General features: G+C 44.2%; 1 protein-coding gene across 1 annotated transcript; it reads left to right on the top strand.

Moving 5' to 3' along the window:
• Positions 1 to 13,636: 13,636 nt before the first annotated feature.
• LOC123074690 (uncharacterized) lies at positions 13,637 to 16,041 on the top strand. Its single transcript, XM_044497466.1, has 9 exons — positions 13,637 to 13,998; positions 14,176 to 14,252; positions 14,403 to 14,631; positions 14,735 to 14,889; positions 14,984 to 15,029; positions 15,136 to 15,227; positions 15,317 to 15,413; positions 15,512 to 15,568; positions 15,666 to 16,041. Exons 1-9 carry the CDS (start codon positions 13,855 to 13,857, stop codon positions 15,771 to 15,773), a joined length of 1,005 nt encoding a protein of 334 aa, XP_044353401.1. The 5' UTR covers positions 13,637 to 13,854; the 3' UTR covers positions 15,774 to 16,041.
• The last annotated feature ends 2,858 nt before the right edge of the window (positions 16,042 to 18,899 follow it).

Below are 18,899 nucleotides of genomic sequence, written 5' to 3'. Positions count from 1 at the left end.
AGAGACTCGCTACATGCTTGCGCCTCCAAGCTCGCCGGGTCGATCAAGCTGTCAAATACCACTGCTGATGCTCTTAGGAACTTTCCTGACTTGTCTCGACACACAGTAGCCGCTGCTCCCTTCTCCCCAAGAGTGGAGATTGCACCATCACAGTTCATCTTCGCGGCTTCTCCCAATGGCGCACCTTCGGAGCTGCGGAGCGAGCCGGCTGCGCACGCGATGTTTGAACAGCTGCAATATCTAGTTGCTCCAAAAATCTCCTGATAAAGCTCATAGTTGAAAACGGGCTCTGGAACTCATTCTCATGAATGGCAACTCCTAGTTGACCTGCCCAAATATTACCCCAAATCCTATTTGCCGCCCTTAGCTCCAGTTATAGGCATATCTACAAACTGGCGCACACCATTCCCCTTCACCTTGGCCTTGGCCATTTTTTTTCCTTGATTCTCGAGAGCTCACGTATCACACGCCAATGGGCCAAAGTCGCTTTTGTTTTCTCTCCATACTTTTCCAGTTGGTTTGGTGAAGCTTCTAAAAGCTTGCCAAAACCCTTTTAGAAGCTTCCAACTGGTTTTTTCTTTTTTTGCGTCTGGTTTTTTCATTTTATTTTTCTGAATTTTATATTTTCTTTTCCTTCGTTTGGCCAATTTTTTTCTTTCAAATGTGACAACTTTTTTTAAGTTCATGAACATTTGAAAATACATGAACTCTTTTCAAATGCATGAACTTTTTTTCAGATCAATGAACTTTTTTCAAAGCCAACGAGTATTTCGTGGACAAACGTTTCTAAATGCATGAGCTTTATTCAATTCCACAAATATTTTTTGAATGTGTGAATTTTTTACAATTCGTGAACTTATTCCACATGCACAAACATTTTTCAAATCCCGTGATTTTTTTTTTGAACTCGTGAACTTTTTTGAGCTCATGAACTTATTTCAAATCTCCGAAGTTTTTCTGAACCCGTGATTTGTTCAAATTTTGTGAAATTTTTTTGATTTCCTATTGTTTGGAAATATTTGTATTTTTTGAAAAAGACAATGGACCACACTTAACCGTTAATGGTGGATGGTCAACCTTGACATGTCAACTGCCGAACTGACGGGCCGGAGAACTGGTGAGCCACTAGTTAACGAGCGCTCCTTCGGAAGCCTCGCAACGATCAGCGCCACTTGGCGCGCTCTCAGCCATTTGCCATGTGTCGCGCTCTGGGCGCTCCCTCCAGATTTTTTTGACGTTTTGGTTTTCCACGGGTCTTCCTTAGCATTTCGACAAAAAAAATTCGAAAAAAAAATTGCGTGAAAAAACGCGCTTTCTTTTTTTTCCTTTCGCGAGAGTCACGGTTTTGCTTTAGCGAGAGGCGCGGTTTTACTTTCGCGAGAGTCACAGCCGTGCCTCTTGGAAAAGGAAAAAATAAACGCGCTTTCTGTTTTTTTTTCCTTTCGCGAGAGTCACGGTTTTGCTTTCGCGAGAGTCACGGCCGTGCCTCTCGGAAACGGAAAAAATGCATTTTATGTTTTTTTCCTTTCGCAAGAGTCACGGTTTTGCTTCCGCGAGAGGCATGGTTGTGCTTTTGCGAGAGTCACGGTTGTGCCTCTCGGAAATGGAAAAACTCGTTTTCTGTTTTTTTTTCCTTTCGCGAGAGGCACGGGTGTGCTTTCGCGAGAGTCACGGCCGTGCCTCCTCGGAAACGAAAAAAACGCGTTTTCTTTTTTTTTTCCTTCCGCCAGAGGCACGGTTGTGATTTCGTGAGAGGCACGGACGTGCCTCTTTCGGAAAGGGAAAAAATCAGTGCTGCCAGTTCGGTTTTTTCGGCCGGTTTTTTTCGTGAAAACAAAGTTCATCAAAACCCATCAACATGGGATCTAGTTTTAAAGATCTCGACGCGAGGAATCCAACAGTGAAAGCGGTTTGAGATTTGGACGCACGATTAGAGAGATAAAACATTTTGAATAAATGAATCTACAAAAAAAGAAAAACTCCCAGGTTGAAACAAAGTGGCGCGCTGCATATGCACCACTTGTCGCAACCTGGGGAGTTGGAGTGATCTTTGCAACGAGTACTCCTCAACTATGATTTCGGGAGAACTGCGAGAACAGCCTCGTTCATGGGTCGGACCATGGAGCGGGGGCGCGCGGGGGCGCGTGAGCGTTGGCTCCTCTGCGAGCTCCTGTTTGATGGTGGTTCCTATTTGACACGCGCGTGCGTCAAGAAACGTGGCTTCGCTGAAGTATAGGAGCAGCGGCAGGCGATGGGCAGGCCTAGTTCGCGAGCTAAAGTAATGCCAGTTAAACCAGTGTTGGAAACCTTCTGGAAGGTTTCCTAAACCGATTTCTTTTTTTTTTCTTTGATGATTTTACGATTTTTTCTGTTTTTCTTTGTTGTTTCTGTTGTTTAATGATTATGTTCCTATTTCTTTTTCTTTTCCTTCTCTTTTTGTTTTATCCTATTTCTTTGTATTTTTATCTTTTGGTTCCAAAAATGTTTGAAATTCCACATTTTCTTCATCATTTTATGAAACATTCATGGTTTTTAATTTTTGTTCATAATTCAAAATTTGTTCACCGTATATGAAAGAAATGTTCATTGTGTATTTAAATACTGTTAATCGTATATAACAAAAAAAGTTCAATGTATATTTCAATTTGTTCAGCACATATTACAAAAAAATTCAGCATGTATTTAAAAATTGTTCAGATACAAAAAGTTTCAATGTTTATTTAAAAAAATCTTCTTTTTGCAATTTCGAAATTTGTGTTCATCTTTTCAATAATTGATCATGTTGTAAAAGCTTATCTGAATTTCAATTTTTATTCACGTTTTTTGAATACAATTGTTCATGGTTTTAAAAGTGTTCACGTTTGTCAAATTGTTTTCAGAATTTTATATTTTTTGTTCTCAATTTTCTTTGAATTGTTCAAGAAAATTCAAAAGATGTATGATACTTTAAAATTTTGCGCTGCTTGCAAACCAGTAGTAATTTTTAGCTCGATTGGTAAGGTTTTAGACTTCATAAGCGGGACGTCACGAATTCTATCTTTCGCTGGCGCGTGTATTTATGGTGATTTGTTGTACGCTCTCGAGTTCCTATGCTCCAAATGGGCCGGCCCATCTGCGTCTATCTTCTTCAGCGAAAGCTCCTCGGAGAGCTCCTATTGGAGGCCCGCGTGCATCCAATAGAAGAGCTTTCACTGAAGGGCGCGACGTAACAGGCCGGCCCATTGGTAGGCGTCGAGCAAATTAATACATGTTACGAAAAATAACAGCAAAAACATGGAATATAACTCCCGACGTCACACTGGGGAGCAGCTTTGCTAGCCACTCAACCAGCACACCAAGATTTGCTAAAAGCGAAGCACTAAGCTTTAAGTCCTAGGTAGAGTGGCAGGTCCTATTTTAAAAGAATAAAAATCGACATTTCTTTGAAAAAAGTGTCAACAAAATTTTCTTATCGTGAAAAAAGTTGAAAATTCTAACAAACTTTAAAAACATGAACAATTTTTTGGAATTTGTTTTTCAATTCCGAACATTTGTTGAAATTCTTATATATACGATGATTCTTTTTAAATATACATAGAACATTTTTGTAATATATGCTATTTTTTTACACACTGAGCATTATTTTTATATATGCTGAACACTTTTTAAATACACATTGAACATTTTTGTGATATATGCTGAACAATTTTCAAAATACATTGAACATTTATTAATACACGGTGAGCATTTCCTTTATATACGATGAACATTTTCATATGGCACGGTGAACTCTTTGTATAATACACAAAAAAGAGAAGAAAAATAAATAAATAGAACGAAAAACCGGAAGAAAAAACCTTAAGAAAAAACAATTCTGAAAAAAGAGAAAGAAAAAAACCTGAAACACAAAACTGGAAGATAAGGGGAAAACCCGAGCAGCAGACAGCGACTGAAAAAGAACAAGCAGTGGATGCGCGTACGTGGGCCGGCCTACGTCACTCCGCCATGGAGGAAATCTTCACCGAAGCCATCGCTACGGGACGCACACGGGCGTCCAATAGGTAGGATTCGCCCTCCTCTGCCTGACGCTTAAGGCTCTGGTAAGGAGGTCTCACATATTAGGGGCCATAATATAAACTCAGCAAGCAGACTCAAAAGAGAACCCGATTCCGTTTCCGTTCGTGAAACGCACGAGCCCGATTTTGGTTTCAAGTAAAGTGTGGCAGATAGGAGTACAGAGGTGACTGATTTGGACTCCTCCGATGCGAACCTTGGTAAGTCGAGCCCGGAACCCATTTGGATTCTAACTCCGAATCAGCGGCAACGGAAACCTGACCGCCAGCGGTGCAATTGCCAACCTTGCTAAGTGGAGCCAGAACCGATTCGGGAGCCCGGGACCTATTTTGATTCCAAACTACGGATCAGCGGCAACGGACACCTGACACCGATATATGTAGCACCAAGGTTTACGATTTCGAAGTGGCAACAATTTCGCTCATGTGCTCGCCGTCCGGCCATCGTCGTTTCTTGAATCTATGCCAGTCGTCGTCGGGTTTTGTCATGGCCACGTCATGCCCAGTATCCGCAACCCCTCGTCATCCTTCCGAACCGGAGCTCATCAAGTCGTACCTCCTCGGTCGGATCACGAAGGACTTGTCATGGGAATTCATCCACGACGCCGACGTCTACACCGCGGACCCGGCCAGCCTCACTGGCAAGTTTCTCCCGGCAAGCGACGACAGTGACGAGAAAGTGTGGTACTTCTTCTCGCCGGTGAGGACGAAGAACGTTCGCGGCCAGCGCAAGGCGCGGACGCTTGAATCCGGGGCGGGATGCTGGCACTCTGAGGCAGGCACGAAGGCCGTGGAGGACGGCGACGGTCACCGCGTGGGATGCCGTCAGTTCTTCTCCTTCGTCTACAAGCACAACGGTCAACGGATCCGGACTGGGTGGTTGATGGTGGAACTCCGGCTCGACCGCGAACAGGTGGAGAAGATGCCGTCGGACGACCCGGATCTGGTCTTGTGCAAAATTTACTTCACACCACGTGTGTCATCTTCAACTGCGCATGCCACGGCAGAGGCTGCTGATGACGAGATTGGAGGTAAAAGGAAGAACGACGACCAGAGTCCCGACGAAGCACCTCCAGTAAGACAGCGTTGTTGCCATAATCTGCCTAAAGCAACCGCTTCGAGCAATGTGGTGACCACCGTCATGGACGAAGACGTGCCTTCAGCTCGAACGACGCCGCCGTCGACTTCAGCTCCAACGTCGTCGATGTTGCAGTCGCGGCGGGAGAGGTTATCCTGTTCGTCGCTCGCAGCCGAAGACGAGCCCGCGACGGTTTTTCCTGCTGAGAGCAGCATCAGTGCCACGCGCATCGTGGCGCCACCTTATTTCGTACTTCCTTCCTCGGATTACAGCAGACAAGAAGTATATGTAGTTTGCAGAGGTGACTGCAGTTTAACTCATCAGATTATTAGAGGTGATTGTCGTGTAACCATTACAATTTGTAGGGGCGATTGCCACGTCGCCTGATTTGTACTACCTCTAAAACTTTTTAGTTGTTGATTATTTTTGAGATAGCTACCCGCTTATTCCAAGTGGTTACTACCTTGTAACTAGGACGAAGATGTTTCGCTTTCTGCCATAGCTGCTACCTGAAGCTCCCCCTCTTTTGGGTTTTTGCTTCTTGGTTTTTGTCATTACTCCCTCCGTTTCTAAACATATGACCTTTTAGAGATTTCAACAAGGACTACTATGAATTTATATAAACATATTTTAGAGTGTAGATTCACTCATTTTGCTTCATATAGTCTGTATTTGAATCTCTAAAATGGATTATATTTAGGAATGGAGGAAATACTAGACAGGTGTATGTGTTGTTGTATTGTCCATCTGTACCAAGAGAACTCAGGTGATCAGGAACTGTGTGATCCTGCATGTCCAATGCGACATAGGCATGGCACATGGTAGCTAGACCCAGCTCCAACTGAATAAAGGATTTGCAAACTGCAACTGACAAACATGGGTTATTACTATTAGGCATAAGCCCGAACATTACAACTGAGTTCAAATTTGAAAGCCATAAGCATCCTGAAAGACCAGACTTCCCTTGAATGCGCCTTCATTGGATTTGCTATTTTAAATGTAGATAAAAGGAACATCTTCACTCCGAGTTAGGCCAACTGATTCGAAAAGAACCACAAGTTCCCTGTTGGTCCAGCCAAACCACGAGACAGTCTTGGAAATTTTGCTCACATTATCTGAAAATACAATATGCTGTGTTCAGGACCAGATGGGAAGCACCATCCATTAACAAAAATTTCAACCTCTCTCCAGTAAACCAAAAACATATATTACCCCTACCTATATAATCCCGTAACGAGTAAATTCCACAATGGGTTGCTATTACTTTTAAATACTGGTGCCGGGGGTATTGGGAAGACAACACTCGCTCAGATGGCATTCAACGATGCAAGAGTCGAGCGACATTTTGATGTCATATGTTGGGTTTCTGTTTCAACTAGTTCCAACCAAATGGAGCTCGCGGCAGAGATCTCAAGGTCCGCCCAACCATCTTGGGATGGCGCTGCAGACAAGATGGGGAATTTCCAAATGCTCGGATGTGAACTCTGCCAGTTTAAGCACTTGCTGATCTTACAACCTGATCACATTCGGAGGCGTAGCTTGGCAATATGCCAATTACGTTTGGAATGTTGTTATCCCTCTCAAGCACAAAGTATGCTACTTTATTTAATGCAACATTTTGTCGTCATATAGGTCGTTTGCATGCTTGATCAAGCTCGCCCAACGGGATCCTGACCCCAGGGGGGCGTGTAGTGCCTCAGCACAAGACGATGCTACAGGAACTCTTAGGCAGCATATCGTATTATTGTATGCATGTATGTATTCCGGCTTAGAGAATCGACATGAAAGATTTTATATTGACCTGCCCCTGTGCAGGAGAAGGTGCCAACGGGGGTGCAGAAGCGCGACCACGAAGAGTTGCAGGAGGCGTAACACTACAAGGAATACGTGACTACAAGCACTAAGTGTTTTCATAGAGTAGGGGGGCAATGGCCCCCTTTGGCCCCATGAAGCTCTGCCACTAATCGTGCGGTATGTAATTGATTGATCGCAGTCTGAACAAGAGAACGAAATTCGATCCGTATTTTTCCTGTGCTATCAGAGAATGATATGCTTCATTCAGAACCATTGCGTTCACTTTAGTGCCTGGTCAACATGAAATAGTATGTCTACCATACATTTAGTCACTTCTTTTGCACTTCTATATTCCTTAACTGAAGTTTTGTTTTGATACCTCAGGCTCCTGAATAAATGTGTGATGGCTATTTCATAATTATGCAAAAGCTTTTCGAAGTTGTTGATAAACATATAAGCAGAGGAACTTCGATAAGGGATCTGAACATGAGGAGATTTCCAATCCCGAGCGAGAAGCTCATTTGGCTACTTGAGTTGCTGGTACAAAGAATTTGTCTTCATGAATGTAGTCCCCCCACCAACGTGCGCGCGTGTCCCGCTTCTCTTTTTATCATGTACTATGTGTTTAACTACAACAACAAAAAAGCAAGAAAGACGATTTTTCATGTTGTTGACCAAATAGCAAAAATTACCATATTACCGGCTATGGTTATGAAAAACTATCTATTTTTAAAAAATTTCAAAATGCTACCACTGTTTTGGTTGGCTATTCCAAAAAAACAAGTAACTGAATGATTAATTTTTTATTATGATTATGACATGAAGGGTCCACCCGTCAGGTCCATGTGGCAAAAAAAGTCAATGGCATTATGTAAACAGTTAATTTGACCGTTATGACTGGGCAGGGTCCACATGTCAGCTTGTCTCCCTTCTCTCTATACACCGCTCGACGCCCAGCCCCCTCCTACTCCCAAGCCGGCCCATGCTCCTCGCTGGAGGAGAAGAGCCGCCGATAGCAGCGGCGGCGTGCGGCGGGCAGCAAACAGCAGCAACAACGGGCGGCAAATGGCAGTGGAGGCAAGCAGCGGCGGCAAGCGGGAGAGGTGAAAAGCAGCAGCGACGGCGGCAGCAAGCAGCAGCAACGGGCGGTAAGCGGGAGCAGTGGCAGCGGCAAGCGGGAGCGACGGCATGCAGCAGCGGCGCTCGCGGCGGCTTAGCTCCGGCTATGTCTGGCCGCCGTCACGCATGGTTAGCGGGTGAGCTAGCTAGCTAGCTCCGGGTGGCCGCAGTTGTAGACCCGATTGCTTTTTTAGAAAATGTATTAGCGCGGGAAGCGCGGCGTGCATCGCGCCCACTGATTCTATCTCCGGCTATGTCTGTCTTTTGCTGAAATAAACAGAAAAACAACATGTATTACGCGAGAAAATAAGATGGAAAAGAGAACATGAATTCTATCTTTACCCATGATATGTGTAGGCACGTAATAAACATTAAATAATTTTGAAATTAAGTAAACGGGCTGGCCTATTAATGTTTTTTCATAAGCACATATTTTATCTTTTCGTAAGTAAAAATAATGTGATGGACGCTATAGCAATATGTATTTGGATTCATTCTCATATGGCCTATTCGATCAACAGTGAGACCGAATGGAATTTTTACCAATGTGTAGACCCTATAGGAGGTAAATATTTCTTGTCTAGTTTGTGCATCGTTTTCACCTATATTTCATATCTAGTTTCTACTCGGCACTCTTTCATTCTCTCTCAAACATGAATTTATTTAATAAAAATTCAAAATTAAAATTTTGCAAGCAGTTTAAACCCCAAAATTGCCGTGGTGTAAAAATGAATAGTAATTGGCGGAGAGCTTATTTGAATGCAGTACATGTGAATGGCTAATCTGATAATAAGACGTTCAACCCAGTGTGCTTTTCGAACTGTGATATAGGATAAGTGGTATATCCATACATCGGAAAATTTTGCAACCAAGGACTAACTGGTTCAACAATGGTTTTTTTTTTTTTGAGAAAATATTGCTCTACACGGACTTGTATTTTTCTCTTTTTTTTTTTGAATCGGTCAAAGAAACAGAATAGGAAGTGGAGTGGAGAGGTTTGTCAATTTTTATTTTCATATTGCCTCTTCTCGTTGGCTGCTTATAGACTGACATGATGGAGCACGTCGTAGAAATGGCTTCAGTGACTACAGTGTGGTTGAAGCCTTGATCTGGTTGGCCACAGAGAGGAGAAAACGAGGTAGACGACTGAAACACCATCGGCTATTCTCCTTGCGTAGGTGAACACGTCTAGGGAGAATGAGTCTCAGTTTATTTTTAGGGATTTTTTTGGTATTTCTTCTGGATTACTATCCACGTGAATGGATAGTGCTGATTTACTGTTTTTATTGTTCATGTTTATTCGGGTTTATTGTCCTAGATTACAATTCAGGTATTGCTTTGGCTTATGGTTTGGATGGGGTTAATGTTTCCGGTTTATTCAAATGTTGTACCGTGTCGCTGGTTTTATTGTTCCGGGTCGACGGGGAAGGAGTCTTAGTTGTTTTGGTATTTTTTCTGGATTGCTGTTCACGTGAATGCATAGTGATGTTTTACTGTTTTTGTTGTCCCGATTTGTATGGGTGTATTGCTTTGGGTTACAATTCGGTAAAGGTTTCGAATTATGGTTCGGGTGGGTTAATGTGTTTCGGTTTATTCAGGTGTTGTTCCGTGGCAGCGATTCTACAGTTCTGGGATATTCGGGTTTGTTGTTTCACTTTATTTGGGCTATTATTTTGGTTACGGTTCTTGAATAACTGTTATTGCACTGATCACTGATGTCATGGTGTAAAAATGGACATTAATCGCTCAAGAACTAATTTTGCCATGGGGTATTGTTCATGCAAATATATCATTTTGGTCTACTATTTTGTGCCTCCATAGCACCATCACTTAAAATGATTGGGAGACGATCGAAACGTTTGTGCATCAGTACGCCAGTGGAGAGGAATGATGTGTACAAAAATCCTAAATCTTAATCCTCTATATAAGGACGCGAGGGTAGAGGAGGGGGAGAGAAATGATGATGCAAGGGTGGAGGAGGGGGAGAGAAATGATGAGGACGCGAGGGGTGGAGGAAGGGAGAGAAATGATGGGAAAAATATCTTAGTTTTTTTTCTAACGCGGATTTTTTCTTCGGGAGTACTGTTCACACAAGGGGGACTGATCGGTGATCGCGGTTCATAAGCGATTACTGATTGTGCGTGGTTACTGTTCATGCTTTAGTATATGTAATTGAACAGTACCTTTAAAAAGTCAAAAACCAGAAAAATTAAACTCTTCCCGTTTTAGTATATGTCGCTCTTGGTTTATTTGGATGTTGTTTCAGTTTTTGTTTGAATAATTGTTGTTGCACTGTTCACTGATGTCATGGTGTAAAAATGGACATTAATCGCTCGAGAACTTATTTTTGCCACGGGGTATTGTTCGTGCAAATATACTATTTCCGTCTACTGTTTTGTGCCTCCGTAGCACCATCACTGAAATTGAGGACGTCTTCCCCGATGAGCTACCACTGGTAATACCTCCTCTTTGCTGAATCGAGCACCACATCATCCCCGGCGTGCTTCTACCGAACCGAGTCGCTTACCGCGTCAACCCCAACGAGACCAAAGAAATTAAATGTCAAGTTCAATGCCTACTTGACAATGGGTATGTACACGAGAGCCTTAGTCCTTGTGTGGTTCCCGTGGTTCTTGTGCCTAAGAAGGATGGTAGTTGGCGAATGTGCTCCGATTGTGGTGTCAGCACCCTATTCCCCATTATTACCATTAGGTATCAGCACCCTATTCCCCATCTAGGTGATATGCTAGATGAACTAAGTGGTGCCACCATATCCTCTAAAATTGACCTTAAAAGTGTGTGCTATCAAATTCGTATGCAAGAAGGCGATGAGTGAAAAACCGCTTTTAAAACCAAGTTTGGTCTCTATGAGTGGTTAGTCATGCCTTTATCTCAAGCACCTAGTACCTTTATGTGATTGATGCATCATGTGCTTATGAAATTAATTCGAAAAAGTGTTGTAGTCTATTTTGAGGATATCCTTGTGTTTAGTGAAACTCTTGATGGCCATGTCAAACACCTTAGGGAAGTCTTGCAACTTCTAAGAGATGAGAAACTTTATGCCAATCATGATAAGTGCACATTTGGTGTAGACAAGCTCATTTTCTTTGGTTTTGTTGTCTCCTCTAACGTCATTGAAGTAGATGAATCTAATACTCATACTATTAAAACTTGACCCCAACTCACCGATTAAAACCATGTGCGCAGTTTTCTTGGGTTAGCCGATTTTTATCGTCGCTTTGTGAAAGACTTTAGCACCGTTGCTTCACCTTTACATGCTTTGAGTAAGAAGAATGCACCATTCATATGGGGACCCTCACAAGATACCGCGTTCAGTGAGTTTAAGAATTAGCTAACACATGCACCATTGCTTGTTTTACTCAATTTTGATAAAACATTTGAAGTACATTGTGATGCTAGTGGTAATGGCATAGGTGGCGTGTTAATGCAAGAGAAATGTCCGATAGCTTATTTAAGTGAGAAACTATCCGGCCCACAATTGAATTACCCCATATATGACAAAGAATTGTATGCATTGATGAGAGTTTTGCATGTTTGGGAGCATACCTCGGGCCTAGTGAGTTTGTTATTGACACAGACCGTGAAACTCTCAAATGCCTACAAGGCCAAACCAATTTAAATAAAAGACATGCCAAATGGAGTGAATTAATATAATCTTTTCCTTATGTCATCAAATACATTAAGGGCAAAGAAAATGTTGTAGCGGATGCTCTTTTCTCACAAGCGTATGTTAATTACTGGACTTGAGCTAAATGTGATTGATTATGAGCATATCAAAGATTTATATGAGCATGACGCATACTTTGTGTTACCCTTTGCCAAGTGCCAAACTAACACTTGTTTGGAGGGTTACTATATGAAAGATGGGCATCTTATAAGTACTAACAAACTTTGCAGTCTCGAGTCCTTTTTGTGTTTTCTCTTTTTGCAAGAGGACTCATGAGACATTTTGGACGCGACAAGACGCATGCCATGCTCTCCAACAAATACTATTGGCCCAAGATGTTTTATGATGTGGCGTGTTCAACCAAGCGTTGTTCTACATGCCACAAAGCTAAGTCAAAAACCCAATTTCATGGCTTATACATGCCTTTTCCAATTGTGTTTAAATCGACCGAACGGACGCCTTACCGACGTATTGCCTTGCCTGTAATGTAAAGTGATTGTATTTCTTTTATCAAAATTGAAGCAGTGACAGTATTGATAGTTTTATGCTATATACCTTGCACAATGCAAGGTGTTTAGAAAAGGTGCTTAAAAAGATAAGTTAATTTTTTTAAGTACCAGTGCTCATTTATAGAAGGTAGACGTTTAATTATCATCCTTCTATAGAGATAACCACTAATGTGTGAGAAAAAGCTCGGCTCATTTTATCGAGCACCTCCTCTAAGCAACTTGCATTATATAAAGTCTCACTTGGGCAAACGACACTTCTAATTATCTCCGGTACCAGTGATGGAGCAGCCACGTTACTCGTCCTCGTCTATCGTCACGCACGCACGCACGCAGGGGCAGTTCCGTGCGCCGTAATGATCCTCGTCGGGGAGGGGAGGGTTGGTTTACCTAATGCGCTTAGCCGCGCACCTAAATCTCAAACCCTTGACACCCCCTCCCAGCACCCGCACCCGCACCTGTTCCAGTCAAAGCGGCCTTCTTGAGACGTGGAATCAGTAGGCCGCCACTGCGCCAACTGCCCTGAAATCTGCTTCACAGAGACGCTCTGCGACGTGTCCTGCTTCACACCCTTCCATGAATCGCATCGCAAGATAAAGAAAAAACAAGCCAAGTTATTTATGTGTTGACCCTGGATGGCCCATACATGAGCATGCGCGATATGCGGCCACGATCCGCCGATATTACAGCGCTAGTTAATTCCGGCGGTAAGGCATGCACCCAGATCACCAGGCGACTGACGCTGGCACGGTGCGTGCCTTCGAGTACTTTACCAAAACATTTCTTCGAGAATGCGTTCTTTAGCGTTTCCGGCCCTACAAATTCGTGACATGATCTTTCTCCGTCCCCTGTTATACAGGCCTGCAAGCTTTTTCTTTTCTCATTTCCACCACCTACTATTACGATCTCATACCATATCTTAATTTCTGTGTCGTGGTACATATACTTTTCTTATACTTGTAGTACCCCTACGCAACAAGAACAATCGAGCTGACTGCTTATTCGGGCTGTCAAATTTTGATAACGACGCACTTTTGCTACACCTTGATATGAACTGACTCTGGACCCTACATGTCAGTCCGAAGTCAAACCAAAGTGTAGCATGATCATCCTTGGGCCAAAGTCAAATTGCCCCCCAAAAAAGGTGTCCCTCACGCCCTTGGGCCAAAAGGAATGCACACGTACGCGTACATATGTTTTTATTCCAGGCACAAGTCAACAACACCACCAAAGAGAAGAGAATAATTTTCGGCTATAAAAAAAGGTAATGATTTTTATTTAATTTGTGAGACACGAATAGAGCCGTTGCCTTTAGTATTTTCCCTCCAATAAGCAACCAACCCTAACTACTCCTACACTCCCATAACGCTTCTGGTGAGAAAAAGAGGGGGCGCACGTACTCCCCTTCCCCCAGACGCCAAACCCATTACCGCACCGTTGCCATGATAAAATCAAATCCAAGCCCTGGCTATTTATCTATCTATCTACGCACACTGCTGCTCCAATCCATCATCATCAATCCGTTCAAGCCTCTCGTGATTCATCTCCGTCCCATCTTCGCCAAGATCTTCTCCGTGTTTCTGTGCATTGCCAGTGGTCGGTTGCCCGTGCAGGAAGATGCAGGAGGCCTCGTCGTCTTCTCTCCCGGCGCTGAGCAGCGCCTACCAGCCTCTCCCGTCGCTCTACCTCGGCTTCTTGGCGATATGGGCGGCGTCGGGGATCTCCTGGGCCTTCAGCTCATGGAGGAATCGCCACTTCCAGGTCTGTTGAATCCTGCCGTTCAATTTCAACATTTTTTTCCCCAGAACTGTATGAGCTTCAAGCAGAATTTTCAGTATGTACCACCTGCTTTGGGTGCCTGATTAAATTGAGAGGGATTTTTTTTTTCGTAATTCCGTTGTTGGTTAGTTTCCTAATTTTGTTTCTTTTTTACAACAGGCGAATAACCTTCAGTGGATCCTGGCCTTGGTTCCCCTGATCAAAGCTTTGCAAATGGCACTCTCGTTTCTGTTCTGGTGAGCAGTCTGATTCTTTTTTTATATTTTGTTTCCCTTTCACTTCACTAGGTTCAGTACTTCAGTTTGGCACCTTTCATCCCTGAAAAAAATGTGAACAAGCCCCTGATGTTGTTGCCGAAGGTCTGAATTTGGGTGCCGCGCATGCAGGTACTCGTGCGTACACCTTCACACATGCTCGCTGTGGATGTCGTTCGGCGTGTACGTGACGGGGATCCTCTTCCAGACGGCCTCCTTCGTCTCCTTCATGCTCATCTCCCACGGTTACTGCATCATGTACGAGCGCCTCTCCATCAGGGAGAGACGCACAACTGCGGGGCTCGGATGCCTCCTCTACCTTAGCCTCATCGGCTATAAAGCCGCAGTCCCTTATTTCACCGTAAGCCATCTGTCTTCTTCCGAGATTATTTGTTTGGGGATTCTATACAATTAGCTATCTAAGAAGCCAGATGATCAGAAACTGTGCTCTGATTTTGGAACAGGGTTTTCTTCTGATGAACTACTTCGCGTCATTCTACATCATATTCCGCCGCACGTCGCAATGCCTGCTGGTTCTGCGCGAGCAGCTTAATTTCGTGGAGGAGGAAGACATCCATTCACTGCATGGGACACTCAACACCAAGTACACAATGTTTAAGTAAGCAGTCCTTATTCCTGACGAACACTTAAAGTAATTTACTCTTCTTAAAATAATAACTCATGTGCTTAGCTCCTTGTTTTCTTCTCTTCAGGAGATTTCAGGGTACAATGCAGGTGGCAGCAGTGGCATTCATCATGGTAACAATCAGCTTTGACTGCGCATGCACACCGTTTTCTTATGGTACATTCAGAGTTTGGTAAGACGATGCATACTGAACTGTGATGATGCCATTTGTGACTTCAGGTGTACATGAGGGCTGATGATACGCCGGATAACTACTGGTTCCGTGTGTTGGTACGCGAATGGGTGCAGTTCTGCATCTTCATGTATATTGGGTGAGTATAGATTATCGCCGGACAGGGTCGTTAGAAGGAACCGAAACACCATCTTGAGCTGAAATTTGACATGAATTCCAAATGTTCAGGTGGAACTTCAGGATCCCTGAAGCATCACTCCACCTGCCGGTCATGCCCCTGATGAAGTCGAACTGGGAGATTACCATGCCACCCATTTACAGCGTGGTATGGTCACCTAACCTCAGTTCATTTCTTTAGCATCTTGTGTTCTTGTGGTCTGAAAAACTCGACTGAAATGCGCCGTGCTTACTGTAACAACACAGGAAATGGACGCAGCCGATTTCAGAGGCCTCGTCTCGGACCAATGGCATGTTGGAGTGGTAGGCAACACTGCACAATTAATTCAGTTATTTGTTCATCTTTGTGTTATGATCGCAGAGTTGTTGCATTTGAATCTAACACCTGGTGATACTGCAGAGGACTTCTCATGCCGAACCGTGCTATTCTTCACAGCCGTTGCTGGTGCTAGTTCAGAATCCTAGCCCGAAGGTCTCCCGTGCCGCCGTAGCTTCAGGTTTCAGTTGAAGGAGGAGAAACCAGGTTCATTTCTGAAGACCGGGAGATGCAGAAGATGACATCGACCTACTGCCTGATCCGGAAACCGGTGATAGCACGGTTGGGTTGCAACGGAGAAATATTGGACGCCACGGTGCAGTAGCTTCTTGTTAGCACTAGGAAAGGGTCTGACCCTCAAAAAAAAAGGAAAGGGTCTGCAGTTTTTCTGTACACTGACAAACAGAGATGCGTTCGCTTCTTCAGCGGTGAACGAATCCGCCTTTTTTTGCATCCCAAAGTATATTTCGTTCTTCTCCAAGTACAGCACGATTTTTCACATGTGAAAGACACGATCCAAAATGAATGAGTGGCAATTCCATTTTTCATGGGATGGTGTGCGATACAATTAGAGCATCTACAGCCGGAGCCCCATTTCCGCCCCAAACGTCAGGCGGTCGGGCTCGGACAGAAAACTTTCACCCAACAAGACCTGCCAAACTCAGTCCAAACGTCCAGCCCCCCCCCCCCCCCCACACACACACACACCCAAACAAATACCCAGCTAATGGGTTGGATATAGGGGCGCCCGGATGCGTCCGATACGTCGGATCGGACAGGCCGGACCATCCCAAATCCACTCCAAATTGACTGGTCCACCAAATTGAGTGCACTCCTCCCGCGTTCACGCCGCCGCCCACCTGCACCCTTGCCATTCGTGCCACCGCCCTCGTCCACTGTCATAGATGTCGTTGTCGACTACCTTGTCCGCCACCATCGGCATGGATGATGCCTGGGCGGAATCCATGGGGATCCCGGACTGTGGTCGTCAGTTGCAAGGCGAAGAATGCCGCCAGAAGGGAGCGCTGCCAGAAGCGGTGGAGAAGGTAGTTGCGGAGAGGGTCGGTGCGGAGATGGCTGGTGATGAGGAGATGGACTTGGGTGCATGCGGTCTGGCGACCGATCCGTTCGTCATAGCCGCGGGAAAGAAGAACTCATCGGTAAAGCCATAACTTTTTGAAAGACGCCGCCGTCAAGGAGACGGTGTACGACTCGCCGCAACTCCAAAGGCATTGAACAACGTCGGGCAAGGCCAGCCTTGGGCATGCCCACCAATTTGGTCGACAATATGCCCGAACAAAACCCGGTACATTCTTTGCCCCATACGACATTGGTTGATTCATTTGTGGCACATGCCATTTGATCAATCTAGTGATGGTAGTTTAGTTGCGACCCATATTGTGTAGGACGAAATAATGCTAAACATTATTAATGATGGTCAAGATTCTTTACATTTTGATATGGGGTATACCAATTCCCCTTTATTTTAAGTCGGGCAAACGTCGCGCCCCAAAAAGAAGGCAATCAAGCCAAGAGGTATGCCATTCACACATTTTGAAGATGTTTTGTTGGTTGATTCTTGGTTGGCCAGAAGCATGGATCCGGTATGTGTAAGCGAGCAAAATGGCGTCAAATATTGGCAAAAAATCACAAACTCTCTCATGAGGAAAAACACTATGTGGAACCGCACCCAATCGCTACCGGCCGCAATGAGGGCTCTCTTCAATATAGATGGTCCACTATGCAAGAGAATGTGAACAAGTTTGTTGGTTTCTACACAAGTGGTTGACTGCAACCAAAATGGCATAGGAGGCCAAAGCCATATGCAACTTTGGTTGCGACTTTGTACCAACATATCAAAAAGAAGTCATTCACTTTGCCCATTGTTGGATGAAATTGAAAAAGAAACCAAAGTGGCAAATCGTCCTTGGGGACCTCCAAAATGACACCAAAAAGATGAAGAAAATGATGAGTCTAGCTCCAATCAATTAATTGGATTTGAGGACGAAGAAGGGCAAAATGGAGGGGCGAGCATACAAGCCACCATGCCAAAGAGGAACCAATAGGTGATGGGAAACAAGTGGGAATGATGGCACAAAAATTGTCATAGCCGATCAAGACCACGTCATACATGTCATATAATGTGCTTACCTGGCCTTCAAGGATAGCCGAACATGTATGAGTACATTGGTGCACCCATGCACCCATGCAGGTATAAAATTATTCAAATAGTTGCATACGTGGTTATAGATGACTTGGAGCATGTTAACTTGTTCATAGAACAACTTCAACTTAATAATTAAAGCTTGGCAACCGTGTGAGTGCCTTGTGGGTTCTTCCTCGTAGGGTTTGCGAGGGGGAAACCAAGGTAGTGTTATGATTGTGGTTAGGTAGGTGGACGGACTAGTGGATCGACGTTCCTTTACTTCTTATGTGCTTTCTCACCTCATCTCTAATAAACACAAGTTATAGTGTATCTCTATAGAATTCTTAGTATTTGCACAGCTAAACCATACCCTTCTTTGACAATGTGGAGTACTAGCTTGGGTTTGATGTAAGCCTGGAGGAGTGAGACATGTAGTCACCCTTGCTATAAACAATTTCTTGTAGAGGACTACTTCTACTACGACGCTTATGTGCGATACTACATTTAGTACTATAATGGTGACGAGTAGACAGGAGATCCCGAGTGGCTGAGACCTCGTGGGATGGGATCGTTTTTCCGCTAATGTATGAATGTTATGTTGAGCCTTGTGGCCTCTCGATGTAATAACTTGGATCTTGACCCATGTTAGTTCTATTTATATCGATGCTTCTTTTTAGATGGTTTCGTGATGTTCCCGATCATGTATTACCCTGTGGTGTATATTCCTATAAATATGGTTGAAGATACATTGTGGGCGATATCAAATGCGTTCATATTTTGAGATTGACAGCAATGTACTAAACTAGGAATAGCTCCACATGCCGGGACTTACACATCGTCTCCCATCTTCCAGCGAGCACGCGAGTGTGGAGCACCCTCGTTGTGGGTCACTTGCATTATGGGGTGGGGTGTGGCATTTTAGCAGCGTTGCGGTGGCGGTGATGTGAAGGTGCGGCGGCAACTGGGGGGTCTTAGAGAAAGAGAGGAGGGGCAAGCTCAGACGAGGAGTCCCAAGGCAGTCGCGGTGAAGACGAGAGGGGAAAGGATATGAACGAGTGAACAAAGTTGTGCGGTGCCCATTGCGATGGGCACGTGTGTGTCAGTCGATGGAGCAACCCGATCGGTCGCCAAAATGCAAGAGTTTCTTTTGACACACATTTTGAGACGAGGGC

The sequence above is a fragment of the Triticum aestivum genome, chromosome 3D (genome assembly GCF_018294505.1).
Source record: "Triticum aestivum cultivar Chinese Spring chromosome 3D, IWGSC CS RefSeq v2.1, whole genome shotgun sequence".
Classification (NCBI taxonomy): domain Eukaryota; kingdom Viridiplantae; phylum Streptophyta; class Magnoliopsida; order Poales; family Poaceae; genus Triticum; species Triticum aestivum.
Note: the sequence above shows the minus strand (reverse complement) of the source record. Positions and strands in the feature narration are given on the sequence as shown.